The sequence below is a fragment of the Clarias gariepinus genome, chromosome 13, assembly GCF_024256425.1.
Source record: "Clarias gariepinus isolate MV-2021 ecotype Netherlands chromosome 13, CGAR_prim_01v2, whole genome shotgun sequence".
Taxonomy (NCBI): domain Eukaryota; kingdom Metazoa; phylum Chordata; class Actinopteri; order Siluriformes; family Clariidae; genus Clarias; species Clarias gariepinus.
Genome location: NC_071112.1, coordinates 7,117,644 through 7,132,564, shown reverse-complemented (window position 1 = coordinate 7,132,564; position 14,921 = coordinate 7,117,644). Strand labels below are relative to the sequence as shown.

Here is a 14,921-nt window from a genome sequence, read left to right as displayed (position 1 = left end):
TGAACAAACAAACAAACAAAAAGGGACATTTTGCTCTGTCGGTTAAAATGTTTGTGAGATGACAGTAAGTAACGTTAGCTGAGGACTGAGGGAAACATTAGCTATTACATGAATAAAAATGTCAAATATTATATAAAAAGTCCTTATTTATACTTTTTATTTATTTTACGTATACCTTTTTTAAATTATTACATTCACTATGTTTTAATGATACTTAAAATATTGTTAACATGTGAAAATTTCACGCAGCGAGCCTTAATTCTGACATAATTTTATGCTTAAATATGCTCAAATATGACGTTTAATTAACGTTGTTTGTTATATGTTGTACGTTAACGTTTTTAAGGTATTATTGTAGCTTTTTTATTTCAGTTTAAGAACCGTTTTACAACTCCTTTATAAATTGAAAATACAATTAAACGGGCATAAACGAGACTGGAAGAGGCAGCACCAAACTTAATTTAAAGTTCTCCGTAAAGAAAAAGTAAGCAAATAAATAAATAAAGGCATGAATAAATTAATAAATAAAATACATGCACAGCTGCAACGCATAATGCATATATATATATATTTTAGTATAAATTTTATTTTAGTATAAAAAGAGTTGTTTGTTTTCATTCATTCATTCATTCATTCCAACTGATCAGATGTTTTGAATCTGATTAATTAGTTCTTTACGGACTGTCTCTCTCTCTCTCTCTCTCTCTCTCTCTCTCTCTCTCTCACACACACACTCACACACACACATACACACTCTCTCTCTCTCTCTCTCTCTCTCTCTCTCTCTCTCTCACAAACACACACACACTCTCTCTCTCTCTCTCTCTCTCTCACTCACACACACACACACACACACACTCTCTCTCTCTCTCTTTCTCTCTCTCTCACACACACACACACACACAGGGAGACACAGGGAGAGAGAGAGAGAATGAGAGAGAGAGAGAGAGCCTGTGATTGGCTACCTGCTTATTCTCTCTCTCGCTCCCTCTCTCTGCTTTATAACTTATTCCCATCCCCAATGATTTATCAATGAGCTCTTCATGATTTAGGAGGAAAGACCTTTCTCCATCAGTCAGTTTTTAGTGAAGGATGAGAAGACGGAACAGAGCACACCTTCCTGCAGAAGGATAACACGCCCAGAGTGCTTACTTTTTACATCATCATTATTTTTCTTGTTATTTTGCAAGTAAATTACAGGGATTATTTGTATCTTTATTTTTATTGCAACATTTAGGTAAGTAGTATAACCCTTTTAATTCAGTCATGTGCTACTTTTTTTTTTTTTTTACTGTTTAAGCCTAGTTAGTTGTGCACTTGATCTGCCTAGTCTATATAATACAAATATATAAATATTATTATACAGGATCTGGAGCTTAAGATCAAATTTACGGTATAAAACAGCGACAAAAGCGGCATCGCTGTTCTTTTTTTCAATAAAACAAAATGATAGCATTTTTGTGTTATTGCCAATTTGACATGCTCATAATTAAAAGGATATAGAAAAAAAAGCGTGATTCGGTGATATTTTTTTAATTTGTTAGAGTGTAATATTGCTATATACATATGCTATATATTTAATTTAGTCTAAATGCAAAACATGCCTACAATAGTAATGCAGTATCGTTTTGTTTGCAACAGCATGTCTGTGATTATTCATAACAGTAATCATAGACATGCTTTCTTTGCATGTATTTACCAAGAAATTAAGTTAATTACGCTGCATTCATTAAATTATGTGCGCAAATTAATTGCGCACATTTGTTTGTTAAAGTCCGCTATCATCCAGTCATGCTATAAAATACATTTTAACAAACAGAACAATTAAACAAGTATAAGGAGGTGATATAGAAAGTTAAAAGCTAGAAAGGTTGACGCAAACGGCATTACGCATGCGTACATATACATAGCTAGTGACTATGATTGTTCACGCAAAGAGGTCGCAGAGAAGATGTTGAGCATGTTCAATGTTCTAATGTTCCAACTGTACACAGGCTACTCTATAAAGTCGGATGAAAGACATGCTAGCGCATGTAACTTGTAAAACTATTTGGCATACCTGTCAGTTTCGTCTTGCGCGTTTGGAGCAGACGGAAAGTGCCAAGCATGTTTTTTTCTCTTTCTGAAAACTAACACAACTTTTTATACATCCTCCTAGCAACCTGATGAAACGTATCCACCTCCTATAAAGAGCTTGGACGCTTGGTTGTTGTTTTTTTCACTACTGACAAGGAAGACGTATTTATTTTTTTTTGCTCGGTTCTTATGCTCGATAATGATGTTTGAGAGTGAAAGCTGCGTGGTGTCGGCGCTCCTCGCGCTCGTTCGCTCCGTGGTTCCGGCGCTGCTGCTGCTCGCGCTGTCGCGACGGCTCTGGGCGCTCAGGTGGCGCGCAGCCCGGGACAAGACATGCGCGCTCCCGCTACCTGAGGGCTCCATGGGGTGGCCGCTAATCGGAGAGAGCTTCCACTGGCTCTTTCAGGTAAGAGTAAATTTAGATTAATCTGATCAGATAAAAAACGTCAATGCGGCGCACTATATGAGTCCTACCCAGTGCTGAATTAAAGCCTAGTGCTAAAGAGTATCCAAAAGGTCTCCCAACAAAATGACATTTTATTTACAACACATCTCGTCATTTCTTTGTAAACAACCTGCAGTCGTCTCTCCAGATCATGGTGAACTGGTTCACGAAGAACACTGTATTATAACGCGCAGATGAACTCGTGTGAACTTTTATTTCAACCCTGGGGATTTTGCGGTGCGCACTACCTGTCAGATTGTAGCGCACAATTTTCAGTGGTTTTGGACGTAAACCAAATGCCGGATTATTCTTAATACATAAAATAGAACAGGACGTTTGCCTGTATTTATGCCAACTTTAACCCTAGTGAGTTCAGGCTTTTATTAAAAGAGCATGAATCTCAGTATTGGTATTAGAATCCCTCGACACTTGTGGTCTAAGACTCTAATCGACAGTAATTTCCTAAAATATGCTATATAGTAGTCCCATATTTAAAAATATAAAGTCTTACATTACCACTTGAAGTGTCAAAATGATCTATTATACTATCCAGATGCACTGATATTAAGTGTTTATTCAACGCTGGGGATTTTGCTGTGTGCACTGTATGATGCTGGCTTTATTCCAGGACAAAACTTAGTGCGGTTTTGGACAGAACCCAAATTATACAAGTAATCATAACCTTCCTTGTTTCTTTTTCCTCTCTTTCTTTCTGAGAGCACATTATGTCTTAGTCTCACTTTTGCAAATTTGTAACTTTTTACACAACTCTGTTTGTGTGAAATGTTACAAAGGTTAGGAATGTGGTTGGGATAAGATTAGTGTTTGCCCGTTCTCTGATGACTACATCCGGAAAAAAAAAACTGAATATGACCGAAGGACATGGCCCATACTTGTTTTAAATTTCACAAATTTCCCACGAGATCAGGTTGGTCCCAATACACTACAAGTTATTAATAGGCAGCATTAAATCACTTAATATGTGGATACAATACAATGGTACAACTGCACTGTGCGGTTATAAAAAAAATAAAGAAGGATGCGGTGGTGTGATGCACCTAATTATTACTGTTACTCTGTGCTACCACCCTAACAGTATTGGCAACAATTAGAAACTAATATTTAGGAGTGCCAAATGGTGCTTTCATCTCTTATAGTTGAATTTCATATTGTAGAATATCTGTAACACAAGTTACCATTTGTGTTGTAGCGACTATAGAGTCATTCCACCACCAACCTTATTTTTTTCTTGTTGATTGAAATTAAAAAGGTAAAACCCAGCTCATCATTTTACAGAGAAACTGCATAACACAAGTCCCTCTGTCCTAAAGCAATCCCCTGCAACAAGAACTTACTGAGCATTACAACATCATATTGCAGTCTTAAATAGGCTATTAGTTTTATTTTTTTTATTCACACAATCATTTGATTTACAGTTGGCACAATTGTCAGTCATTATAGAAATGTTATTAACATGCTCTGACCAATCAGGTTTGAAAATTCAACAGACCTGCGGTACACTTCCCACTATATACCACCCATTACCCACTAAAGCATCTTATTTTGAGTACCATAGAGCACATATGAGTAGGGGGTTAGCAGCAGTCTATTAGCTTTTTACTTTGAAATTATTTGCCAGAACTAACCACAGCAGATAAAGATAAAGATTCTTAAAGTGTCTTTTGTCAAGTTGTCATTGAGTACTATTTAGGGCGTTACAAAATATGAAATCTGTAAAACTAACAATGTTTAAACCAAGTACATCTGATAAGTCCAATCAGCTGATTTTGATATGATACATTGCTTATTGTGACGACTAATACATGTTATTAGTTTTTACAATAAGCAAATTTTTGTTTCTGAATAGAAAACAAACAAGTACACAAATCAGCCTTAACACTGATTATCAATTATATACCAGTAAACTGGTGACAGGAACATAGCCAGCCAAGGCTGATTTGATCCCTTGAGAGACCAAAGGCCAACCTGTCAGATCTGATCCTGGAGAAAAGCACATGCACAAGTTACTAAAAAAAAGTGACTGGCCACAATAGAAAGGCACCATAACTCTTAGTACACCACAGCCTGTTGCATATTTGGCCCGGCACACAAAGAGCCTAAGGCTTCAACTTAGTCTCTAAGTTCCCCAGATCCATGGAGACCCCACCCCACAACCAGACCACACAACGCCACCACGCCCGGGGTTGTGCGGAGCCACATCCAGAGAGGCTAAAACTGCCTTGTTGGCACAAGAGTAGCCTAAAACCTAGATGGTTATAATGTTAATGTTTTTATTGTTGCTGATTGGTGTAGGTTTAGGATTTTGTGTTTATGAGTTGTGTGGATCTGTGGCTCATGGGATCTGTGGCTCATCAAATTACGGGTGATATGATGTAAAATTAAGGCATATTTGTACAATAACCTTGCATAAGTAAACATTAAACTACTGTTGGACTTTTGTGCTTGCATGTAATATTTCACACAATGCATTAAACATAATAATAATAATAATAATAATAATAATAAAATGTATAATACAAAGTAAATAGGGTACTATTGCCATTACAGAATTACCACTTTTGAGATTTCAAATTAATTATTTTATATGCTAAAAAATAAAGGATGGGACATTTTGCCAATACTGATCAAGTCGATTAGAAGATTAATTGTATGTTTAAATACTACATATGTTTCCAGCTGAGAGCCTTCATGCCTTGGTCATAATACGATCACAGAGTGGTGTTTGGATAATTGTCATTGGGTCAACATCCAAAGAGAGAGAGAGAGATTATTGTTTTAACTCTAGCATTTTGCTAAAATCTTTAAAGACATCACACTGCTTTATGCCAACTGTCCAACTCTCACTATTAATGTCTCTTTTAACATTTCTCTGTACAGTAGTGCTGTAGTTCAATACTATTGAAAAAAACTCATAGCGTTTTACAAGTTTACTTTAAGTTGTATTCTATCGTATAAGGTCATTCAATTGTATTGTAACATAAAAGTTATGGCAAATCTCCGGCACAATAAAAAAAAATCTTCAGTCTACTGCTTTGTTAATACACGTATGAAATTATTTCCCTGCATGCGCAGACCTGAAAGTAAAATACAGAATTCCCCTCAGTTCCAGGCACAGTACCCTGCCAAGGCAAATCCGTAGCTCAATTTCAAAAGACTCCTGTTTTTGAAATATAGAGCGTAACTGGGGAGGAGTTAGGGAGGAGGGAGTTCTTTGAGATTTAGCTTGAGTCTGTGTGATGAGACTCAACCAAAGCACAGAAAAAAAACCCTAACCAAAAATAAGCTTCTTTTACCATCTAATGATTTAGAAATAAACATTTGGATAATTCTCCATATTTCCTTCTTATAAACATCTTTGTGTCTTTTTTCAACTCTTTTCCTCGCCCCTGTCCATCATTTCACAGGGTTCAAGCTTCCACATCTCCAGGAGAGAGAAACACGGCAATGTCTTTAAGACCCACCTCCTGGGGAAACCTGTGATTCGTGTAACTGGTGCTGAAAACATTCGCAAGATCCTGCTCGGGGAACACACACTGGTGAGCACGCAGTGGCCACAGAGCACGCGCATCATCCTTGGACCAAACACGCTCGTCAACTCGGTTGGTGAGCTACACAAGAAGAAAAGAAAAGTAAGCGATAACATCAAACAGCCAGTATGAGATGTTTGCAGTTTTTTTTTTTTTATCTAAACACAAATAGACCAGAAACTTGAGTTTTTCTTCAGAGACAGCCTCAGTATATATTTAACATAAACTATTTACCCATTATTAGGATCATAAGTTACATGTATACATCATTTCATTTGCAAAATTATTTATTTAAGCTGTGGAGCTTTTTTCATCCCAAATCAGCAGAACACACTGGGGCCAAGTTGACATTATTTACTGTATATAGTTACTGATGTTTGGATTGAATCCTTCAAGGCCCCAGATAAACTATAAAAATTATAATAAATTGATTATGTATAAATGTAAAAACTTTAATGATAATGATTGTAATTACCATTATATTTGAAAATATTGAATTTATTATAACAACAACAACAATAATAATAATAATAATAATAATAATAAGTAGAAGTAGAAGAAGAAGAAGAAACAATATAAAACTGGTTTAAAATTCTAAACTGAGATTGGCCTAAAAATAAATGAGGTCTTTAGCCAATCAGTTTCTAGTGGAAACTAAAATCTAGTGAAAATCCTTCCCAAAAGAGAGGGTATGTTAAAATAGCAGAAGGGGAACAAGATTTTGGAATAGGCACATATGGGTGTGATGGTCAGGTTTTAACATACTGTAGATATCTGAGTATCTAACACCCATCTTTGCTTTAAGATATACTGTATGGGAAATACTTGGGAGGAATCTTTTTGAAATTTCAGGTATTTACTGTATGCATACACTTTGTGATTTTTACATAAGTGATAAAGGGAAAAGGCAGATTTTAAAATCACCTTTAGCTTTAATTATAAACACAAGGGTCACAATGATCTGACCGAAAATATGTGTAATATTTCATGTATGTTTTTCATTTAAAAAAGCATTTATTTGTGTCATGTCAAATAAATTGTTGAATTTTTAGAAATTAAAAACCATTTAGACAGCTGCAACATAAATGTTTAACTGAGTTGCATGTACTTTAAAAAAAAACTTGTCTCCTTCTTAGATCCTGGCAAGAGTATTTAACTGTGAAGCACTGGAGACCTATCTGACACGCCTTCAGGATGTGGTGAAGGGTGAAATCAGTAAGTGGTGTGCTGAGGCTGGCCCTGTGGAAGTGTACAGTGCTTCTAGGTCACTCACTTTCCGTATCGCTGTGCGCGTCCTTCTCGGCCTAAAGCTTGACGAACAGCGCATCACTGACCTCTCCAAGACCTTTGAGGAGCTCATGAACAACCTGTTCTCACTTCCTGTGGACGCACCTCTTAGTGGCCTGCGCAAAGTAAGAAAACACATTTTTCACATAAGTCACAATATCTCACCTACAATCCTTATGTTGCATGTTTTTGTTTTATAGACAACCTTAAGAAGTTATAGACCAAACTGAGAAATTTGTTTATCTACCTATTTTTGTTTTAACCCTAAATACATTTCTTAAACCAAATGGAATAAACTTCAATTGATTCAAACAGCTCCCTTGTGCCCATAGTGTCCTCTATAGTCTCCAGGCTCTGACCCTGTTTAGGATAAGCAGTATAGTAGATGAACAATTGAATGTTGTTCGTACATAATTACCTAATGAAATATATATTATAAAAAATCCTGTATTGTTCTGGAATGTAGAAAATATATCAAAGAAATGTGAGTCAAAATTACAGATGCTTCAAGTAGAACTAAAACAACGTGATAAAAACAAGCACTTTAGTAACATTCTTGTACAACTTTCCCACCAATATTTTTCCTTTCAAATTCTCCTATTAGGGGAAAAAAGCACGAGACATTCTGCATGCAGAGATGGAGAACATTATCAAGGAGAAACTGAAGAAGCAGGACATGGATGAGTACTGTGATGCTTTTGACTACATGCTGAGTGGTGCTAAGGAACAGGATTACAACCTGACCATGGAGGAGCTTAAGGTACAGCATTCATTTAAAAGCATGTTTAAATGATGATGTAATGGTTTTGGAAGGAAATAAGGGCCTGTTTTAACTGGCTCCTCATTGCTACTATCAATTAAAGTTCTGTATTAAAGGTTTTGGACTCCTGATTTAAAGGTTGTGAGTTTAAATCCCAGCACTGACACTACTAAGTTTCAACCAAATGCGTTTTGTCTGTGAGAGATGTGAATGCACATCAGGACTTCTACAAATATTGAAGAAATGAAGATAGGAAAATGCATACAGTCCTGACCACTCTCCAAGCCTTTCCAACATGTTTGGACCACTAAAGAAGTTCCTTTGAGGCCATATATGCAGCAGGCAGTCTGATCATGGCTCTGGGCGAACTGCGAAAACTTTGATGCTATCCAAGCACTAGTGAACTGGGATAAGTGCTTTAGTGTTGCATTGGATAATATAGAAAAATAAAGGGTTTTTTTACTCTCATAACTGTGTTCTGTTATTCTGTACAATCAAAAGTCCACTTTAATGCATCTGTGCAATAAATAAAAATATATTTAAAAAATAAATTGCAATAAATAGTTTTTCCTGAATTATTCTGATCACATTTTTGATATTGCAGGAAACCGCAGTGGAATTGATCTTCGCAGCACATTCCACTACAGCGAGCGCGTCCACATCGCTCATACTTCAGCTGATGCGCCATCCTGAAGTCACAGAGCGTTTAAGGGCCGAACTGGAGGCTGAAGGTTTAATGGTGGACGTTCCCAGCACTTGTTGCTTATGCTGTAATGAAAACAGCAACACATGCTCAAACAGTCAGGCTGAAAATTCCACAAATGACATGGCACGGTCTCGTCTGACATCCAAATCTCTGCTCAATAAAACCACCTGCCTTGACAGACAAGAATCTCATCGATCTTGGATCAACGTTCCATATTTGAGTCTGGAGAAACTCAGTCAGCTGTGCTACTTGGACTGTGTGGTGAAGGAGCTGCTTAGATTTCTACCACCAGTGTCTGGAGGGTACAGAACAGTGCTGAAGACGTTTGAGTTGAATGTAAGTAAACAAAACTGACCCCCCCCCCCCGCCCCATATATATATGGCATATATATATATATGTTGACTATTTAAATTGTTTTAAATAAAGAAAAAATGTCTATTATAGCTAAATTTTCTGTCGTGACATATGTGGCATAAACAATGTACATGATGATATATGATCTGTTCAGGATTTCTTTAAAATTTCACTTTTAAACAAAAAACATGTTTAGATTTTAAAGTCTACATTTACAAAATCCTGAAATTCGAAACATTTACATCAAACAGTTACAGTATTTATCATTTTCTTAAATGCTAACTATTTAGTATTGAATATTTTCTTTCTCCACATAGAGCACATGTAGAATAAATATAGCCCTGTAATACTTGCTAAATAATGTTAAATCCACTTTTGCCTGTCCCTATCTACAGGGATACCAGATCCCAAAAGGCTGGAGCGTCATGTATAGCATCCGTGACACGCATGAGACTTCTGCTGCCTACACAACCCCAGAGTTGTTTGATCCTGACCGTTTCGCCACCGATCGTAACGAGACCAAAAACAGTCGATTCAGCTATGTGCCATTCGGTGGTGGTGTTCGGAGGTGCATCGGCCGCAAGTTTGCCTTACTCGTGCTTAAGGCACTTAGCGTGGAGCTGTTGGCTACGGCCGAGTGGAAGCTAGCCACAGAGACGTATCCAAGCATGCAAACAGTTCCCATTGTCCACCCAGTCAACGGACTCCATGTCAACTTTAACTACAGGAATTATCCGAGTGGGAGAAACCGCAGGGAGTCCAAACACATATAAAAAAAAAAAAACATATTTAGCAGCAACATTTATGAGTCCACTTAATGATTTTTGAACCGTCCTGGAGTATTTTTCACCAGTCTATTAACAAAATCAGAACACAAGGAATGACTGAAGTACAATTCAGAAAGAATTGTTCAGAATAGCATAAATCAATAAATAACTAACCTGCCTGGCCCAGTTTTGTGGACTGGAAAAAAACAGATGAACAAATGAATAGAGAACATTGACAGATGCATATTTATGCTATTCAGAGTCACGAGAAAAGGCTGCTTAGGTAAATAAATGCAACCCATAAACATGGGTTAATAAGAGACAATGCTTCGGTATACTTTGAGCTAAATAAGGGCCCTGGAACATGCAAAGACTGTCGTCATGGTGAACTGCATTTCTCAGGATGCTTAGGATTTGTTACCGCTTTAATTTTACATGCAGTTTGTTGAGAATGCATGGTTTTTTGGTTAGACGGCCTTCTATGCTGGTTCCAAACTCTCTTTTAAAGAAATCTTGAAGGAGGATGTAATAATTATGATTAATTTGTAGAGTATAAATGATTCAGATTTTTTTATACAATTCTTTGGTTTTTGTTTTGATCAATCAAAGCATGATAAAAATGTATCTTTCATTCTCTGATATTTATATTAAGATGTGTAAAAAACATTTTTGATAAGCAAAATAGACTGTCTTTAGGCAAATTAAACTAACTAAACATTTAATATTTAACATTTAATATTTGGTTAGATATTCCAGTATTTAGTTGCATGTGCAATAACTGCATCAAGCCCGTCACCCGCATCAATAATCTTTTTTTAAATCGCTGTTTGTTTTGGATTTGTTTCCTTTCATGATCGTTGTCAGGAATAGAAAATTTTGGAATAGAAAGGTCTGATAAATGCTACACATTTTTTAGTGTGTTTTGGATTGTTGTCTAGCTTCATGAAGAAGTCCCTCCCAAATAGAATGGGTGAATTTGCTCTTAAATTGGCAGGCAGAATATTTCTGTAGACCTCTGATTTCATTCTGCTGCTACTATCATGAATTTCATCTTCAAGAAAGATTAGTGAGAAGCGTTTTAAAAATGAGCCAAGCCCAAGCCATGACAATACCTCTACCGTGCTTTAGTGATGAGATCATGTGTTGGATCATGACCATATCTTTTCAGCTCCTCTCTGTATTTCTTTGTGAATTTATATATCATTTATATCTTTTGATCTCAAACCCAAATGACTTCATAATATAGCAAAAATAAAAGAATTGGCCATAATATATAAAAAGAGAAAGAGAGAGAGAGAGAGAGAGAGAGAGAGAGAGATTATTTTGAACTTTATTATAACCACTTAATCGATTGATCGATTTTATACCATAATTTGTTCATATGTAGGACTGAATAAGTTGCCTAAAACCATAATTTATCTGAAATATCCCTTTAAGTATGATATATATATATATATATATATATATATATATATATATATATATATATATATACAGGAGATAAGAGAGTGAGTTTCCTTTTTAGATGCACACACAGCATGATGGTTTCATGTTTTACTAGAATTCCACAGACACAGTAGTGATTATTCATATTACCCCGCCTCTCTATGTAAAACTAATCCAGTCCAAATCGTGCTTTAAGGGTACTTTTTAAATAACCTTTTTTGTTTATTAACCAGGCGCTTGTTAGAGGAAAACTAATCACTCTTTTCATTACACATATAGTTTTTACTCTTTTGTGTAGTTGATGAACAAACAAAATGTATTTTGTTCGCTAAATGAAGTAGGAATTTAAATAAGCTCTATTTATGATAATTTTTTAAAGTATAAAAATAAAAAAGAACAAAAAGAATCTGTAGCTACTAGGCTTACTACACAAACATGGAATAGCTGTCTGTCTTTTTTGGCTTCCAGATGTTTACGGTAGTGCGTAGGAATGTGGTATTATTTCACACTCTGTTAGCATGCTATTAATTAACTGCATTTATTCCAGATGTGTATGATAGGACATTGATGCATGGCATAATTTCTGATTGATTTAGCCTATGCAGAAATGTTGCTTTGTTAATTATGTACATTCTAATTGCAAACTGTGAATAAGGGTCCTTGTAGAAGGATCGTTCTAAAACAGGGAAGGAGAAATCAGCAGCACTTTTACAAGTTTTTTTTTTTTGTTGTATATCTGTAATTGTAATAATTGTATGTAAGTTTTTTCCTAATGTTTGTGCATGTCCCTATAGACACTTACTCAGTATTCTTTATTATCTGCTATATCAGCCTCTAAATTAAAGGGATATTTCCTCCCCTTAAGTTCCTCTTAAATCAAAATTGAGATGCGTGTAAATAGATTACAGTAGGTCTTGGTTGGTTGCAATTTTCTTGCTCTAGTTTGTCACCCTCAATGTGAGTACAATGTAAGTAATCAAGGACAAATTCCACAACAATTGTTCCGTGCAAAAATGCATTCCAAAGTTCAGCCGAGACTGATATGAAGCTTCTGCAGTCACACTAATCTAAACCGAGTTGGTATCTTTCAATGTTATTAATGTGTTTGTATTTAGTACAGCATGTTACTTTTATTTTTCTTTTTAGTTTTAGATGTTAGCTCGAAAGAAAGAAAATTGTTACAGACACATTGCAAAAGTTTCATACGTGTCTCAGCTGAACTTTGGAATGCATTTGTGCATGGAATAAGGGTTGTAGAATTTGTCCTCAATTACATACACTGTACTTGCATTCCATGTGACAAACTTCACGGTTGGTGTGCAGAGCTGGAAAACGACCATGACCTATTGTAATGAACTTAAATTCACCTCAATATTTATTTAAAAGTCTTGAAAAACCTGAACTATCCCTTTAACCTACAGCTGACTGGCAATTAGTGTTTCTCCCACTAAGTAAGACTTTTAATGAAAAAAAATGTTGGGTTTATTTATGCTCCATTATTCCAATATTCAATTATTCAGCATGCATACAATCAATGGACTCACCACTTATTTTGGGCATTATCATTATCAACACTGTTCATTTACTGTGGCTGCATAAATCACAAATGAGTAATATTTAAATAAAATGTTTTTGCTTGTTAAAATATTAACCTTCTTGTTTTTTTTTTTTAGAATTTTCTTTGTTTTTTGTTTGGCAGTTTGTTTAACTGCTGTGTCAATCAATTTGACTTCTTTCTACTAAAGTAGGCAGGTCTTGGCCGCACTGACTGAAACAAAATGTACCAGACTCTGGTGAAGCTAGAGATATGCTTTGCGAGACTTGCCGAAAGCAAGAAAGTGGGTCACCGCACTGATGCACACATGTACAGACATAAAACTGCAAAAAGAATCCGTCAGACAACGACCTTCTTGTGCACACACTAGAAGAAAGCTTGAGGGCAGAGAGACATTTATTAGAACTGTATAGGGGGGAAAAAAAGGTAAAAGAAAAATCAGAAATAACGAAAGGGATAAAAAAGAGGGAAAAGAAGAGGGAAAAAGACTTAGAGGTTTGATTAGAGGTTAATAATAAAATAAAAAAAGACTAAACGTTTAGAGTGAAAATGTGAAGGATAAATGGGAGACAGGAAAAAGAGATGAGAGGGGACTGAGCAAAAAATAACAACCTATGTTAACTCTAAAAAAGGACCAAAATTATAAAAACAATGAGTAAAAGGACATTGGTCTTTTAAGTGGAGGTGCATGACTAAAGAGCTTTATTATGACAATGCTGTGTTTACACCCTACTTAATAGTTCATGGACAAAAGGGACATTGTAGAGCCGTTTCATTCATTTATCAAAATAGCGTTGAGATAATATGTTATTTCTGCTGTTCTGCCAGAGATCACTCCTCTGATTCTTCAAGTGCAGTGTCAGCAGCACCATCAAGTCCTCAAACTGTCCCAAGGACATCCAGAAATAGGTCTGAAAGCAACCAAGGTACAGCTTCCTCTCCTGCATGCACTAAGATGTGAAACTCTCCATGTTACCTTATTCTTCTCAGTCTAGTGTATAGCTAGATTTTTTTTAGATTGTGTAATGTTATATATCCAAACGGCACGGTGGTTATCACTGTCGCCTTGCACCTCCAGGGTCCGGGTTTGATTCCTGTCCCTGGGTGGATGGAGTTTGCATGTTCTCCGCATGTTTGGTGGGTTTCCTCCCCGTGCTCCGTTTTTTTCCCACAGTTTAAAGATATGCAGGTTAAGCTAATTGGCGTTTCCAAATTGCCAATAGTGTGTGAATGAGTGTGTGAGTGAGTTTATGTGTGTGTGCCCTGCGATGGATTGGCACCATGTCCACCCTAAGCCTCCTGGGATAGGCTCCAGGCCCCTGTGACCCTGAATACAGGATAAAGCGGTATAGAAGATGGATGAGTGAGTGAGCAACCAAGGTACAGCTTCCATTCCTGCACTAAGATGTGAAACTCTGCACATAACCTTATTCTTCTCAGTCTAATGTGTAGCTAGATTTTTTTTAGATTGTGTAATGTTATTTATCCAAACAGCACGGTGGTTTAGTGGGTAGCATGGTCGCCTTGCACTTCCAGGTTCCGGGTCCGATTCCTGCCTCTGGTCTGTGTGCGTGGAGTTTGCAAGTTCTCCCAGTGCTTGCTGGGTTTCCTCCAGGTGGTCCAGTTTCCTCTCATAGTCCAAAGACATGCTGATTAGGCTAATTGGTATTTCCAAATTGCCAATAGTGTATAAATTAGTGTGTGTGCTCTGCGATAGATTCATCCAGTGTGTAGCCCGACTCGTGCCTTAAGTAACACAAAGTAACACATTTCGTAGACACGAACAGACATAGGTTTTACAAACATTCCTAGATGCAAAATAAAAAAAATCACAGAAGTAGCTCACATGTATTGGATAAAAATAGACACTGCAGTGCACAAGATACCAATATTTACAATTATATACAATATTTTTAGTGCATAAATGAATGTAGAAAATTTTATTTTTTCGAATTTTATTGAATCAGTTCATAAGC

General features: G+C 36.3%; 1 protein-coding gene across 1 annotated transcript; it reads left to right on the top strand.

Annotated features, from left to right (window-relative positions):
• Positions 1-2,247: 2,247 nt before the first annotated feature.
• Positions 2,248-10,616, top strand: LOC128535836 (cytochrome P450 26B1). Its single transcript, XM_053509903.1, has 6 exons — positions 2,248-2,482; positions 5,947-6,171; positions 7,206-7,481; positions 7,961-8,116; positions 8,721-9,158; positions 9,573-10,616. The coding sequence occupies exons 1-6, from the start codon at positions 2,276-2,278 to the stop codon at positions 9,948-9,950; spliced, it is 1,680 nt and encodes a 559-aa protein (XP_053365878.1). The 5' UTR covers positions 2,248-2,275; the 3' UTR covers positions 9,951-10,616.
• The last annotated feature ends 4,305 nt before the right edge of the window (positions 10,617-14,921 follow it).

Excerpts from the sequence above, each read along its gene's own strand:
- LOC128535836 (XM_053509903.1), top strand. The coding sequence starts at position 2,276 with ATGATGTTTGAGAGTGAAAGCTGCGTGGTGTCGGCGCTCCTCGCGCTC. Across the intron at positions 2,483-5,946 it reads GCTTCCACTGGCTCTTTCAG|GGTTCAAGCTTCCACATCTC; the intron begins GTAAGAGTAAAT and ends ATCATTTCACAG. Across the intron at positions 8,117-8,720 it reads TGACCATGGAGGAGCTTAAG|GAAACCGCAGTGGAATTGAT; the intron begins GTACAGCATTCA and ends TTGATATTGCAG.